The 15235-nt window shown below is 40.8% G+C and overlaps 1 protein-coding gene across 1 annotated transcript in view; it reads left to right on the top strand.

Annotated features, from left to right (window-relative positions):
• The window catches only part of SMC2 (structural maintenance of chromosomes 2), a 1579182-nt gene that overhangs the window by 1481754 nt on the left and 82193 nt on the right, over positions 1 to 15235 (top strand). The window contains exon 25 of the mRNA XM_044060351.1: positions 4331 to 4491. Coding sequence (XP_043916286.1) covers positions 4331 to 4491 — 161 coding nt within the window. The remainder of the gene's footprint in view (positions 1 to 4330; positions 4492 to 15235) is intronic.

Here is a 15235-nt window from a genome sequence, read left to right as displayed (position 1 = left end):
ATTTTATATGTACTCACTCTGCTGTGTACTTTTCCTCCATTTCCTCTGATTCAGAAAGAATTTCTCAAAACAAAACTGTGCAAAGCCAACCCAATTTTCATAGCTCCTTTGAACCAAGGTAAAGCAACCATTTTTTTCCCTTGATGAAGTTATTCACTCTTCCTGTGTACAGGGACTTTCACCAGTTAGGCGAAACGTTACACCCCAAGCTCAAATTACACTCTGGTACCTTGGGGAACAGAACTTTAATCCTTGCAGTCAACGTTCATTGTATGGTTGAGTGTTGTAGTACTAACTCATGGGACTTCTGTCATTGAAAGTCAGATATCTAGCCAACTTCCAGTGCTTTGGCACACTTTAACCTGGCTATGAGAGCATCTAATCATAGGAAATTTGCCTGTGCCATCTTTAGTTCTTTCTTGCCACAAATCACAATCCACCAACATGACAACTAAAATAAACCAAAATAAGCCACATGATGTCCTAAAAACAACTTTATTTGCAATAATAACTGATAAGCATTTTTGTCTTATAATGTTAAGACTTCATCAGACAACGTGATCAACCATTTAACTAGTATTTATACACTCCCAGCAATCATATGATCCGGATCCATTTAAATAGGAAATGTAACTGCATAGTTCCATTATAAATACATTGTTGTTTGTCTTTCGGCTTTCGGTAAGGGGTCGCCACAGCGGAACTCCACTCTGCTAATGATTGTCAATAGATTTTTACGAAATGCTGAGATGCCAGCTCGACGCCCAATCTTCAACGAAGGCACGCATGTCTTTCGAACGCTACCCAACCATGGGGGGACATGCAGATTCCACACAGAAGGCACTCCCAAGCCGAGAATCGAACGGGAGAACCTCTTGCTGTGAGGTAACAACACTACCGCCGTACCACCGCAGCAGACCATTATAAGTAAAATTGAATGTAGCAAATATTGCATTGCACTTTTAATTCTATAAAGACAATATTAAAAGGAATGTGCAATTTAAAATAATAAAACTGTCCTAATCGCAACAACAACTCTCCTAGTGTGATAAAAACCTAAAGGCATCCTGAGGTTATTAAACCTCTTCCTTGCGTCCTGGATTTTATGACTCTAGATAAAGCAAACAGATCAGTTAAAGCACTTATTTTTCATAAGCTTTAAACTTAGCAAACTATTAATTGTTGTTATATCATTTAAATCCTTAAAGGAACCAACGTGGTACAGCAGAGAAATGCAAACCAAAGTCCCAGTATCAAGAAAAAAAAGCAAACTCTGCAACGTTGAGCTAAAATTTTAATATAAATACCAAAAATAGAGCTTTTGGATAAAACCCTTCATCAGTACATAAAATATTCATTCAAATAGCTTAAATATTAAGATACATAAGCACATAACATACGGCCAATAAAAAGTCGGTAATAAAATAATCAGTTATACAATATACATTATCTCAGATATTTGTTTGTATTAAGCACTGGTTTTAAAGTAAGCATTTTATTAATGCCTGGTAAACAGTCTGCCTATAAGCACAAAATTCAGTCATACTCTTTAAGTTCTAATTTATTATTTAGATCCCCACCCCTAATACTAAGTTTTCCATCACCCTGAATGTAAAGCAATGCTCATTACCATTTTCCTTTCAGTGTTTAGCCATAGAATTAGTAATAATGCCCTTTCTTATCTGATATATGTTCAGTTATCCTTTATTTTAACTTTTGAGTATATTTACTTACATAGAAACTAGAACAACTTTCACATGTTGCTAAGTATATAATTTTGTTAGAATTACAGGTAGCAGAGTAAAGACATTTATAACATTCTGCTGTAACAGGATGAACAAAAACATTTTCGGAATTTATTAGCTCACAACATAAGCAGTTGTTACAGGGAATAGTCCCCATTTTAGTCTAACGTCCTGTCTTTTTGTGGGAAGTTGTATCTTTGTAACAGACGTTTCTTCAAACTTGCCATCATTCAAGAATACCTATCCTGATTTACTCAAAAAGTGGCAGGAACATAATATGAAGCTCAGCTTCAACTGCGTGTCTTTGAATGAATATTTTAGTAAAGCGCAACAAGATTTGCAAATGGAAATTGCAAAAATGGAGAATTTCAACTTCACCTTATACTTCTATGCTAGAACACATGTCTGCATATGACCAATAAATGTGTAAATTAGGACATTAAGGATTTTCAAATGGGACGCATCTTTTCTTGGCCTCCCTGTGATAATGTGAAGTGCCAGCTGTGCTAGGGAGAGTAGGGCAGTGCATGTGTAACATATGCCAGCATAGCTAGCTGGAGTTTTGTAAAGAATTGTATGTCATTTGAATAGCAAACTGATATGTACAAATGCTTGTGTTTAAAAATCTATTTATAAAGTTGCTTGTATTACAAATGTATCCACATTGGGCCCTGCTGGACAGAAACGAAATATACATGCATGTCAGACTGTATTGTTGTAACTGATTAAATGTATATATTTTAGTAGAAAATATTGGAAGGAAAGGGGTTAAACTCATCTCAGCTAACCTTAAGAAAAATAGCTTGAAATTAAATGACTTGGGCCATAAAGATTTTTATCTCCAGTCTGAATGCAGCCAGAGACGCAGTGTCTGTGAAAAGCTTTTATGCAGGAATGGTGGAAGTGTTTTATAGCTTCCAGATGCTGTATTAAGCCTTAGCAAAGTTCTGTGTGTGTGTGTATTGTGACGCATCTATGCCAAATCCTAGCTCAGTTGCTAGTGAGGGGGGTAGTTTGTGAACCACAGATTCAGTGACCAGATGTGATGTCATTCTGTAGCCAGCACTGCAATTTGTATGTGAATACTAATGGGAAATGTGATAGATGCACTCTGTCTTGGACCTGACAACAAAGACACTCATCTAACTTCATCTCACCTTGCTTTAGTAAGTAACTAGGGAACAGTAATTCTTGAGTCCATTATGAAAATATGGGGAGATTAGCTAAATATTGTTTTTCTGTATCTGTCCGAGTATTTCCATCTATGTTGTATTTTATGTTTTCTATGAATTGAAACTCTGGTGTTTTTTGTAAATATTCAGTATTTTATGTTTTCTATTTTATTAATTATATCTATACCTTTCATTGTAGCTGGTCTTTTAGAAAATATTTAACTTTTGGGAGTAATTGCATTTATGTAGTGGTGCTGTGGCTTCACGTTCCTGAAAGTCTTGCTGCTTGGTCAAACATTACATTTGTATAAGTACTGATTTTACTGACGGTAATTGGGTACCCTGGTAAGAGCCTTAGAGTAGCTGGCTTTGGGTGTTCTGGTGACAGTGTATCTACCTTATAGTCTGGATGGAGGTGCAAAGCGGGCAGGGTGTGCATGCAAATCAAATCTGAAAGTGTGTGTCAGCTAATTTGAACAGGGACACTGAGAACACTGATTTCACAGAGATGGTGGTGGAGGACTTGGCTTGGAACATCCGGCCAAGAACTAACTCTATAGCTCTGTCAGCTGGTAGTCTTATTTGAGGCCTGGAGAGAAAGCCCAGCCACAGGACTGGAGTGTGCATTCCCTGTGTGCTCTTAAGGGAAATAGTATTTGGTGCAGAAAGCTGCAGCTGAAAATACTGTGCATCTGTTTTTCTCAGTGAACATTCCCCACTGGTGTCAGTGGTGAGGACTGAGGTTCCTTAATCACTGGCCCAAAGGAGTGACATCTCACACCGTCCTAGCTGGGATGCCAGCAAGGGTACAGGTATACACTTGTCTGCTTGTTTGAATATATGATGGCCTTACCAAGGCTTGCCATCCTCGCCATTGGGGAATGAATGGGCACCTAAGTATGGGAAGCACTGATTCTGCAGGTAGAGGGAGAAAAAAATTACACAAGTATATGTATGTAATAGTATATGTTCCTTCTGTATTCAGTATTTCCTTCATAAATTACATTAATGATCATCTCAAATAATTAATTAATTTTATTAAGAAACTTGTGGTTGAGATATATAAAATTCATGTGGTTTAGACTGGATGTTGTGCTGATCTGCTTTGTTTATAGCCTGCAGTATTAACACTTGGAGTAAACCCAGGTGGGTCAGCTTGGATGGGTGTGGGGAGTTCTGATTGAAGATGCTGCAAGTTGAATTGTGTGAGGTAGAAAATAGCCATAAATGTCAATGTGCAAAATTGTGCAGATTATATTTTGTGATCTTGAATCTGTAGATTTTGTTGACCTGGAAGGTCATAGGCACAGCCTTCTCTGCATGTTGATAATTTAAAAGTAGTATTGGTATGCTTAATTCCAATGGATTGAGCTTGCTTTTTGGAAGTAATTATAAATATTTTTGTCGTCTTAGGTAAACAAGGATTTTGGTTCCATCTTCTCAACTTTGCTTCCTGGTGCAAATGCCATGCTAGCACCTCCAGAAGGACAAGGCGTTTTGGATGGCTTGGAATTTAAAGTTGCTTTAGGAAGCACTTGGAAGGAAAACTTGACAGAACTCAGTGGAGGACAAAGGTTGGTGACTTCTGAAGTGGAACTTAGTGCATGTTCTCACCATAACTGTGCATTTGTGTTGCCTGTTTTCATCCATCTTCAACTGATGGGCCTTGCATCCAACTTCAGCCACTTCTAAAAACTTGGATCAGTAGCTGGAGCTTTTCCCCTTACCTATAATCGTCCTCAACAGCATAACCTCAGATCGAGTTTGCCCTACCTTCACTCTACAGTGTGTGTAGAAACTGCTATTGTACAGAAACAATATAGAAAAATAAAATATTCTTTGGAATAACTAAGTAGGCGAAACATGGAAAAAGAAGCTGGAGCTCATCAACCATTCAGAAAAGACATTTACTCCTTAGACTGAACTTGGAGTCTTAGGAATTGGAAAATAATTGTGAAATAGTAAGGGGGTGGAGGGAAGCTGGTTGAGGAAGGAAGGACGAAAATGGACAAGGGTGCATAATTATGGTGAGTACATAACTTTTATATCTGATGTTGTCTTATTCATGCAATCCTCAACTGATTGGGCAGAGTCCTCAGTAGAGAAAACACAGGGAAGTCCTCAAGGAAGAATATTCCAGAGCACATCGTACCCAAATGCTGTTCTGTTCTAAGATAAGATGTCCAATTTGTATTGAGCATTAAAAGTATGTGAGTTAGGCCAAGTGGCAGCTTCTCAAGTATGTATAGAAACCTTAGACCAGAAAGCCTTAGGCCCCCTGGGAAGACTTGGTCCAGTTTTGTTGTATACAAAGGAAACGCAGTCAGTAACTTGACTAAAGTCATCTTTCAGACAGATTTTTCTCAGTATTTGGAAAAGGAATTAACGGCTAATCTGATTTTCTGAAATCTTTTGTTCTGTGGATGTGGAGTCAAAATTGCCTATGCATATCTAAAAGGTGAAGCTTGTACTCTCCTTTATTGGAAAAAAATTGGAAAGAAAACAGGAAGATCAGTTGGCTGATTCATAGCTGTTTCAGAGGCCACCTTGAGTACACAGGGAAATATTCATGCCCTGAAAAAACACTCTCCTTATGAAAACGTGTATGTGTTGGAGGGCCTGGAGTTTTTGATACTTGTCTGGCTAAAGTGATTGCGACTAGAAAAATAGTTTTCCAAGACAAAAATTTTAAATCCACCTTGGCAGCTGGTTTGAAAAGTCAAGGCTTGTAGCAGAATATTTAGATGCCATGGGTGGAGTAGGGTCTTTGGTGGGAGGGGGGGTTGGAGTAAGAAAGGCTTTACACAGTCTAGATGAGGCCAGAGAGGATTGGTTATGTTCTACATGAAAATTTAAGATGACTGAAGGTTGAATCTTTACGACTGAATAACCAGCACCATCGTTAAATATGTAAGCAAGGAAGTACTGAACAGCTAAATGGGTGCTGAAAAGGAATCTGTTTCTGTGCAGTCCAGTAGGAGATTCTTGTCATTTACTCTTATACACCTTCTCGTAGAATCCTTCTGAGAAGATAGAAGGATGTGCCTGATGGGGGATGAAAACCTGGACCGTCTAGCTGTCATTGGAAGTGGAGAAACCATGACGTCACTGAGGGTCTGGATGATTTATTCCTGATGGGTAAGAGAGAAGATCCATTGTCGGATCTAACACCCACGGGGGTGCTCAAGATCAGGTCACAGAAAGGAGGACCATACTTGTGGCCAGAAAAGAACAATGAGGATTGCTTTGCACTTCCAGTAAGACACTTTCTGAAGGAAATGTGTCATCAGTGGAACAGGAGGAAAAGTGTATAGGAGTCCTGGAGGCCAATCTTGAGCTAGAATCTCGTTGACTTACTTTTTGGAAGAGTCAGGGTGAAGTACCTGCTGAATGTGGAGTGGGGAAGCAAAGAGATTGTAGCACGGTTGTCAACATCTATGGAAAATCATTTCCACCACCACATAATTGAGACACCACTCATGAGGTAGTAATAGGGACCTGTTCAGTTTACCTGCTAGAACATTGGCCTTCCTGGGAATATGCCGGAAGAGCTTTGCCGACTGGTCGAACTCTCATCACTTCTCGATATAGGGGTTAGGACTTGGATCCCCCCTGTTTGTTGAAGTACCAGACAACTGACATGTCTGTCTGAATGGCAGTCATCCCCAGAGGGAGAGCATCCTGAAAAGCTTACAACACTAATAGGACGGCTCTCTTTTCCAGGACATTGATGTGAAGATTGGTCTACAGATAGAATCAGGTGTCTTGGATTGTCCTTCCCAATAAATGCACCCCCCCCCCTCCTATCCAGACGAGAGGTGTCCACAGTCACTGTGGCTGTGGGAAATGGATGTATAATATGGTGGCTCTGAGAAAATTCTGTTGCGATGATCCACCAGAAAATGCAGTCTTTGCAAATTCTTTATTTATTGAAGCAGAGCGATGGTGGTGTCTGATAGATCATTGAAGTACCCTGATGTAACATTTTGCTAGTGGTATTGTTATGGAAGATGCTATAGATCCTAGAAGTTAAAAAAAATCAATCTTGCTGGTGGGGAAGGATGAGATAGAAACTGGGAAGCTTGGTGCCATAATGTATTTATCCTTTATTGAGGGTGACTTGTGATTTCTGTAACCATCTTCAGACGAGCACCAATGAACTCCGGGACTTTAGCAAGGGAGAGCTGAAATTTGGCATGGTTCACTGATGCCCAGTTGAAGACATAGCTGGAGTAAGTTGTCCTTGGCTTAAAGCAGAAGATGCTTAGTGATAGCAGAGAGGAGCCAGTCGTAGAGATATGGAAGCATCCAGAATCCTATCAGTCTCAAGTGAGCTGTGACCAAAGTGAAGGGCTCTGAAATGATGATGACTGGCTCCCAGCTGGAGGCGAAAGAATCTCCCAGAATGCATGTCTGTTTTGATGTGATAGTATGCATCCTGGAGATCTGTTGAGCAAATCAATTGTCTTTACGCAGAAGTGGCAGAATGGACTGAACCATGACCATGTGGAACTTGGAGCATTTGACATTTAAGTTGCTGAAATCCAGGATGGGTCTCTGGTTTCCAGTTTGTTTTCTTTGACACCAAAAAGAACTTGAATAAGTCCCAAATCCTTATTGGTCTTTTGGGAACCATCTGGATTACTCTTTCTCTAGCGGTGTTTGTATTTCTATGGCTGCATCTGGAAGTGTTGTACAATGATTGGGGGTTGTAGGGAAAAGGGTATACAATAACCTCTGGAAATGATCCTCTGCACCCAAGTGTCTTTGGTGATGGCTTTCTAGGTTTGTGGATGCAGGGGTAAGTGCCCCCCCCCCCATGCCTCTAGAGCGCAGTAGTCTGGCAACCCTTCAGGAATGCTGGTAGGGTTTCTCAGAGAGGGGATCTCTGAAACCCCAATGTTGTGGAGTTCCTCTGCCATGAGGATGTCGTAGAGATCCCTTCTCTTCCACAGGAAGAGTCCTGCAAAGAGCCTTGCGACTTCTAGAACCACATTTTACTGCCACCTCTCTGATTCCAGGAACATGTTCTTTGAGGTGTAGAAAAATGGATTCCTATGGCAAATAAGGACTTCACATATTCATTTCTAAAAAGGTTTCTTTAACCTTTGTGTCGAATAAGGTAGATCCATCAAAGGGAGCACTGAGGGATGACTTAAGTCTTTGCAAAGCCAGAGGCGCATCCAGGCATGCTGACTCATGGTTATTATTGAACCCACAGCTTTTGAAGCACTTTTTAAGGCATGAGAAATGAGCCTCATAGCAGCATTTGATATGGACTGTAGAGTGGCCAGTTGCATAGAAACAGACTTATCCTCCAGAGATGGACCCAGAGAGGGCATTTGAAAACTCTGTGATCAGGTCTCTCTGAAATCTTGACACGTGCCAAATAATTCAGCTACCTAAGGACAAAGGTCGCTGACTCATACACACGCTTCGCAAACTTGTCCAACACCCTTAACTCTCTGTTGGGGGATGGACAGTAGAACTTTGCTCCCAAAGTTCTTTCTTGGTGGCCGCTGCTATCATAACATCTACTGGGGGCCCTTACTCCAGTGGGCCCTATCCTTCGGTGTAACTAGATATTTATAGAGTTTTTTGGGGATTGGCTCCATGACATCTTGATCCTTCCATCCCTAGCAGGAGATGATGTCCACCATCTCGTCCGCCAGGGGGACTACCCAAGATGTAACTGAGCCAGCTCCCAAGTCTTCAAACACTGACTCAGAATATCAACCACCGGTCTCAAAAGCTTTGAGTATTTCACCTTCCCCCTCACAGAAGTCGATGTCCTCTGTGAGGGATTCCTGTGGGGAATCTAAGTGCTTCCTCTTGCAAGTACACTTGTGTGGTCTTTTGGATAGGACTTGGAAGTATGAGACGAGTCCTGAATGAGGACCGTCTCAAGAATTGTGTGGGCCAGTTGCCCCAATGCGATAGGATGTATAGGCTCTGAGACGACAGTCGACAGTTGTGAAAGGGGTGGATGTGAGGGGGGCAAGCATGTCTTGTCTGCAGGGGCAGAGAAAACTCTACTACCTTGAAGGCTAAAGATATAGGAGAAGCAAGAACCACCCTGGAAGGAGCTGGAGCTGAATACAGCTGCTGAGAACAGCTCAGACCTTCACCATGACTCTGCCTTGAGGCAGAAGTTGGAACCCAGCTGTCCAATGGTGAGGCTCCAAGAGGAAGAGACTGCTCCTAGGGCATCAGTCTCTCTCTCTCACACACCCAGGCACACACACTTGCACCGACACTTTGGCTCTGAGATCCCTCCAGGTCTGACAAGGGCAGAGCCAACTGGATCTGAGATGTCATCTAAGTTGAAGAAGGCCACGCCTTTAGATCTGACATAGACTATGGATTCAGAGGGCCCATTGCAGGCTCATGGGTTCAGTCTGATATGGGGATTTATAACTTCCAACTGAATCTGGGCCTGGGGAAACTTCCCCCCTCATGTCCACATCAGCTTTGGTTAGGGTGCTACACGACCTGAGAGATGATGAAATCCGTAGGTGGTGTAGAACAACTTCTTGGAGTCAAGTGGAGGAAGAGTGAGTGGATCTCAGAAATGATTGGCTCCGAGGAAAAGTAGGAAGAGCAGTGAGCTAAAGACGTGGTCTTGGACGTTTTCAGATCCAGTGGATTTCACGGATCTGACGGTTTAGAAATTTTTTCAAGTGGATAGAACCTGGAATAGCAGAATGGTCAAGGGGATCATTTCCCTCCTCATTTACTGTTGCTTGACGAATCCCCTTTGGCCTTCTCAGGAGGCTTCTTGGAAGAGAGAGCTGAAGCAGAAGTAGGAGTCTGAAGAGGTGGAAACCAAAAGACTCTTCAAAACCAACTTATTGCAGCATTCAGCCAGAGCATGGTGGTTGAAACCCACATACATGCCAGTCTGTATCTAAATGTATATGCACTGCTGGTGGGCATCAGATTGGAGTATTTTGTAACCACAGGAGATTTTTTTTTTTTTTTTTTTTTTAATAAAGCCACTCTGTTTGTCTGATATCTAAAATTAGGGGGAGAAAGACAGGTAAGAAAATATTATCAACAATGGTAAAATGTAAGTACCTAAACACCAGTAAGAACAGTTGGCGGTAACGTTTTTTAGAAGATGAAGGCATACGCCAGAGGAAGATGCAGAAAATAAGCAATGTCTTTTGTAAGTATTAAACTGGGGAGGAAGAACCCAAAAAGGATGGAGATTTTTTTTTTTATATAATTTAAATGCTTGTAAATGTTGCTTATCTGTTAAAAAATGCAGCCAAGCTACGGAGACTGTGTCCAGATCTGAAGTTATGCTGTTAGTGAGGAGGATTATGGTTAAGGGGAGGAACTTGAGCTATGAATCCAAGTCTTTAAAGTGGCCAAAGTCGCATCTAAGACTCGTCAGTTGAGGAATGGACAACATCAGATTGTTCAGGTTAAGTCTGCATGATGGGGTAAGGTGTTCATTTGTGCTGTTTGTGGCCTATATTCAAGTAGCTGTCTGAGCATTTTCAGAAGATTTATTATGCATGTTTTTATAGCCTGGATGTCCAGCTGGATTTATAGCCTATTTTCCTCAGATCTTGAGAGGTATTGTTATTATAGTAAATAAAACAGACAGAGGGGTGCAAATAATTAAAAATTTCAAGTTGAAATACTACAGTAAAGCAAAGATGTATAGATATTGACATAGCTAATATAGCCAACTGTTGCTTGTAATATTTGATTAAACATGAAAATTATCAATATTAGGTTGACAGATGAAGTTGTTATAGCCTGGATGTCCAGCTGGGTTTATAGCCTAATTTCATCAGATCTTGAGAGGTATTGTTATTATAGTAAATAAAACAGACAGAGGGGTGCAAATAATTAAAAATTTCAAGTTGAAATGCTACAGTAAAGCAAAGATAATATAGCCAACTGTTGCTTGTAATATTTGATTAAACATGAAAATGATCAATATTAGGTTGACTGGTGAAGTTGTATCTAACCACCTGCCCTTCCTTGATTTGGTGGTGGGGGGGGGGGTATGATGGTTTGCTGCTGCAGTAACGCCTAGTAGAAGCAGTTCTTTAGTGCCAACACTGCATCTAACATTGAGTACCTTCCTTGATGGGTCCCGTAGTTGGAGTTCATCCGTTGTAGTAGTCCTCATTTAGCAGCTTTTATCAGAAGACCTGCACTCGGGGATGTAGCCTCTCAGGCCACGACATAGTAAATCGTCCTACTTAAACTTGCTTAACCCCAGAGCCCACCATTTCTTTCAGTTACACAGTTTTAGGTCCCAAGACTGGCTTTTTGCTGGTAAAAGTTCTTATGTTCAATGATTAGATATAAATCATTTATGTGCACCCATGACGCTATGTCCTGCACTTAGCATTGCCTTTATTGTCTGGGGGAGGAGCCCAACATCAGGCACTATCACAAGTGTCAAAGTATCGAATGTGCCACTCAACGCTGGAGAGAGTTTTCTCACCTCTTTTTCCACCAGAAAGATGGGTAGAAAGCTTCTTACAGTAGGCCTAGTGAGACGGTCCATCTCACAGCTGCAGGCATCCATACAAACATCACAAGGATCAAAATTCATTAAGTAGCCCAAGATCTAGCCATCCTGGAGATAAGTTTGCTGCTAAAATATTCTTGCAGACCCATCAGGTGCTGAGTTAATTCTCAAAGTGGTGAATCAGGACCATGGCAGTTAGGGCAAGTGACGGACTAGAGGAGATGTGCCTCTAGCTCCAACCTTGGGTTTGCTTAATGGGCTACTGAAGTCTCCAAGCACTGGTTGAGCTACCAGGTCTTCAAACTGACTACCTTGACCCCTGGGATCAGCCTCTCAGGAAACTCAGGGCTGAAGTATCCAGTGCTCAGACTTCCATCAGGCCCAGCAGAACTATCTGGTCCCAGAGGAGGATTTCTTGGAGAGGGAGTCTGTTGTGCATAGACCTGCACTATTTTTTTCCGAACATGCTAAACATAAGAGGGGTACCTCTCTTTCCAAGGAATCGGACTTCTCCTTGGAGGAAGAGAGGTCCTTTGCTTTCACCACACAGCTCTTGTACATTAAGTTAAGATTCTGACAAAGATGTCTCTCACTTCCAGATGATGTACCATTTTGAGGAAACTTTCAGGTTAGTGTGAGATGTTTGAAATATCGGATGCCAAAAGAGGTGCTTAGATGCATGAAATATTGGATACCAAAAGAAGGGTACTCGAATGTTTTGGTATTAGAGCACCTCAAGACCTTACTGTTGCCCCCTGTCTTTGAATCAGTTGTAGTGACATAACTAGAACCGGACTCCCAGTCTGTAGCCCACAGGAAGCCTGACTGGTTCTACAGTGTCCACCAGGCCTGTGAATACCTTTTATTAAAAAAAATATATATATATTTCTTTGATTGTTGTTGCTGTTTTTATGTGAGTAAGATGTGCAAGTGTACTTATGAACACAATTACAGTATAGTAATGATGACAGCATTCCAGTTTTTAGACACACTTTGAAGTGTAAACAGTTTTCCAAGTTTTTGTTCTTGAACATTTCCATCCTATCCAGGGAAGGCCCATTGGAACTGAAATTAGACTACAGAGAATTGATTTAGCAGCTGCTGCTTAATATAGCCAATACCCTGGTTTAAATGACACCATATCTATTAATAGTGTGTTAAAAATCACACGCTGCCATATTATGAACTTCAGCAATTATGGAACTTCCACTGCATTGTGTTTATCAAAGCATGCTTGTTTTCAGTTGTAAAGAATGAGTTATTTTCTAATAGAATGTTGCTTTGTATCTCTTGTATTTAATTCAAGAAGTGGTTTGTTTGCAGTATACACTATGTTTTTTAAGTGGGCAAGTGCACTAGGTAATGTTTTAGTCATGTGATGACTAATTGGTTATTTAAACCTGTGATATTTTGTAAAATTGGTTCTGATGAAGTTCTGTTTTTTGATAAAAGTGCTTAACCCCTTAATAAACCTCTTTATTTCACTGTGTTGTGAAATTCTTGAGATTCGGACCATGTAGCTTGTGGCACTGGTACATTTCATTGTGGTTCGCTGTTTATTGGCACTAGAAAAAGCATTTGTGTTTGGTATCAAAATAAGGGTACTTGACTCTTAACTATTAGCTAAACAAGACCAGGCAGTTGCCTGCCTTTGAAGCAGTTTTGGTGACATCCCTACAACTGCAGTCCCAACCTGTAGTCATCAAGAAGCCTTTTCTAGTTCTGCAGAGTCCGAAAAGCCTGTGAATACCTTTTATTTAAAAAAAAAAAAAAAAAAAAAAAACGGAAAGGAAACATTGCAGACCTCACTCTATTCTCTGTCTGCAGCCAAAGTCTCCAAATTCGTTCCAATCTATAATACTGTACTGAGTGACAGATATTTTTCACTTCTAGTCCTTTTTTGGGAATAAGGTCTATATGATAGCCGTTCTTGCATTGGACAATTAAATTGCCAAATACCAGGATGAAATTGTCAGATAGAGGGCCTTACTGAACAAATTATGGCGGACTCCATGAAGTCAGATTGGTAGACTTCTGTAAATGACTGTTGTGATGGGGAAATGTATAATAAAGTAGAAGTACAGTACAGTGGATGCAGCTTCCAGTGGTAACTGTTACTAAGGATTAGTGCATGGCTGAAAATTCACTCACTCAGTGAACCTAAACTGGGAGCATCTAACCTCTTGTCCAGACTAGGATTTCATGTTTAGAAACCTAGCTGAAGAAATGTTCAAGAACTTACAGAAAAAGTAAAAATTGTAGAAATAATTTAACTTTTTCGGTCTCCCTTTCAGCCTATACAGTACAAATTTTCTAGTCAAAGCCTCAATCATTCTACCTACTGACGTCACACCAAAGACCAACAAGACCATAAAAGAAGACATTCCTTACATGTGTGCCTTTCTCTGTAAAGGCCCCATTCATCTAGCAAGCCTGTGAAAGCACAGGACCCTTCTTGCAATGTGTCCATACTAGGCATGCACCAATGTGCTGAAATCAGAGAAACGTGCATCTGCGCCATTTTTAGAACTTTCTTGGTGTGTTCATATACGCAGACAGCCATCAACATTGTAAACAGTTTAATCATTTTATCACTCTTAGCCTCTGAAGGTCAGGAAGATAAGCATCCCATTAGTGATGAATCTTTTTTCTCCTTTTTCTTAGTTTTTGTATTCATTCCCTTATGTCTGTCTCAACAATGGGAAGGTGCAAATGCAATTGAGATTCCTTACTGTGACTTCCACTGTAGTTATTTTTCATTTAGAGGTTCAACTCAATGTAAAGTCAGTCAGGAATTTGCTCTTAAGACATTTAGAAGCTGCCTGGGGCTCCCCAACATTTATTTAGAAAACAAGGTTGTCTGTCTTGGCACACACTGCTATGTCATCCACTTGCATCAGTGCCCAACTTTTCAGCCAAAAAGAAGCATATGAAAGGGTGCCGAAAGAAAGTTGAAACTTAGACCTTGAAGCAGTGGAGGTTCCTTAAGACTGTGGGTCCTAGTAAAGCACTTTACAGCATCCAAGACCATCTGTCTTGCTTCACCTGGACTATTTAACATTGCCTATTGAGAGGCTACTATAACCAGGGAAAAACATGCACATCCATGGCCACTAACCATCCTTCATTCACTTCCCTTACAGGGAGTCCAGTATTGACTCCCCTTGAATCAGTATCGATTATTTCTGAGTGTGAAGGGGAATGTACACCAGATACCTGAGTGAAGAGACTGAGGGTAGTAGAGTAGAGGTTTGTCCCTTACTACAGAAGTCTCAGCTGGACATCCCACAGAAAAGACATCAGAAAATAGAACATTTATCTCCTACCTACTCTTAGGAAAGTTTCCTCAGAAAAACCTGCTTGTCAGGGTGACTGGTTTTCCCTGGCTCAGGGTTTGTTAATAGCTGTACAAGCCTTGTAGCCAGGACAAATGTCTTCACCCTTTTGTTCAGAAAGGAAATGTTCTAAGGAAGAGGATGCTTCTGATACAGAAGACTTAGATTATGCCTCTCAGATTTCCTCTTTCAAACTACAAGTCAGATGAGGAGGATACAGTTTCCTCTGACTCCCTAAGAGATTACCTTTGGTGGAACAATTTCCAAAATGAAGGAATGTTTCAGATGGGAAGGGAGGGAGATTCTGGTACTTGAGATGTTTTGATCTGCATCACATGGATATTCCAAAGCCAGTTTCATTCCTCTTGTGCTTGGACCCTTAGGACATCATTTTGTTTCAGCTCCTCATTCACCTGATTCGTAACGTTGCTTCAAAATGTTCTGACAGATTCTGTAGGTTTTAGGATCTGGACAAAATTTTATATT

The sequence above is a fragment of the Protopterus annectens genome, chromosome 2.part0 (genome assembly GCF_019279795.1).
Source record: "Protopterus annectens isolate FY-2018-M chromosome 2.part0, PAN1.0, whole genome shotgun sequence".
Taxonomy (NCBI): domain Eukaryota; kingdom Metazoa; phylum Chordata; order Ceratodontiformes; family Protopteridae; genus Protopterus; species Protopterus annectens.
Note: the sequence above shows the minus strand (reverse complement) of the source record. Positions and strands in the feature narration are given on the sequence as shown.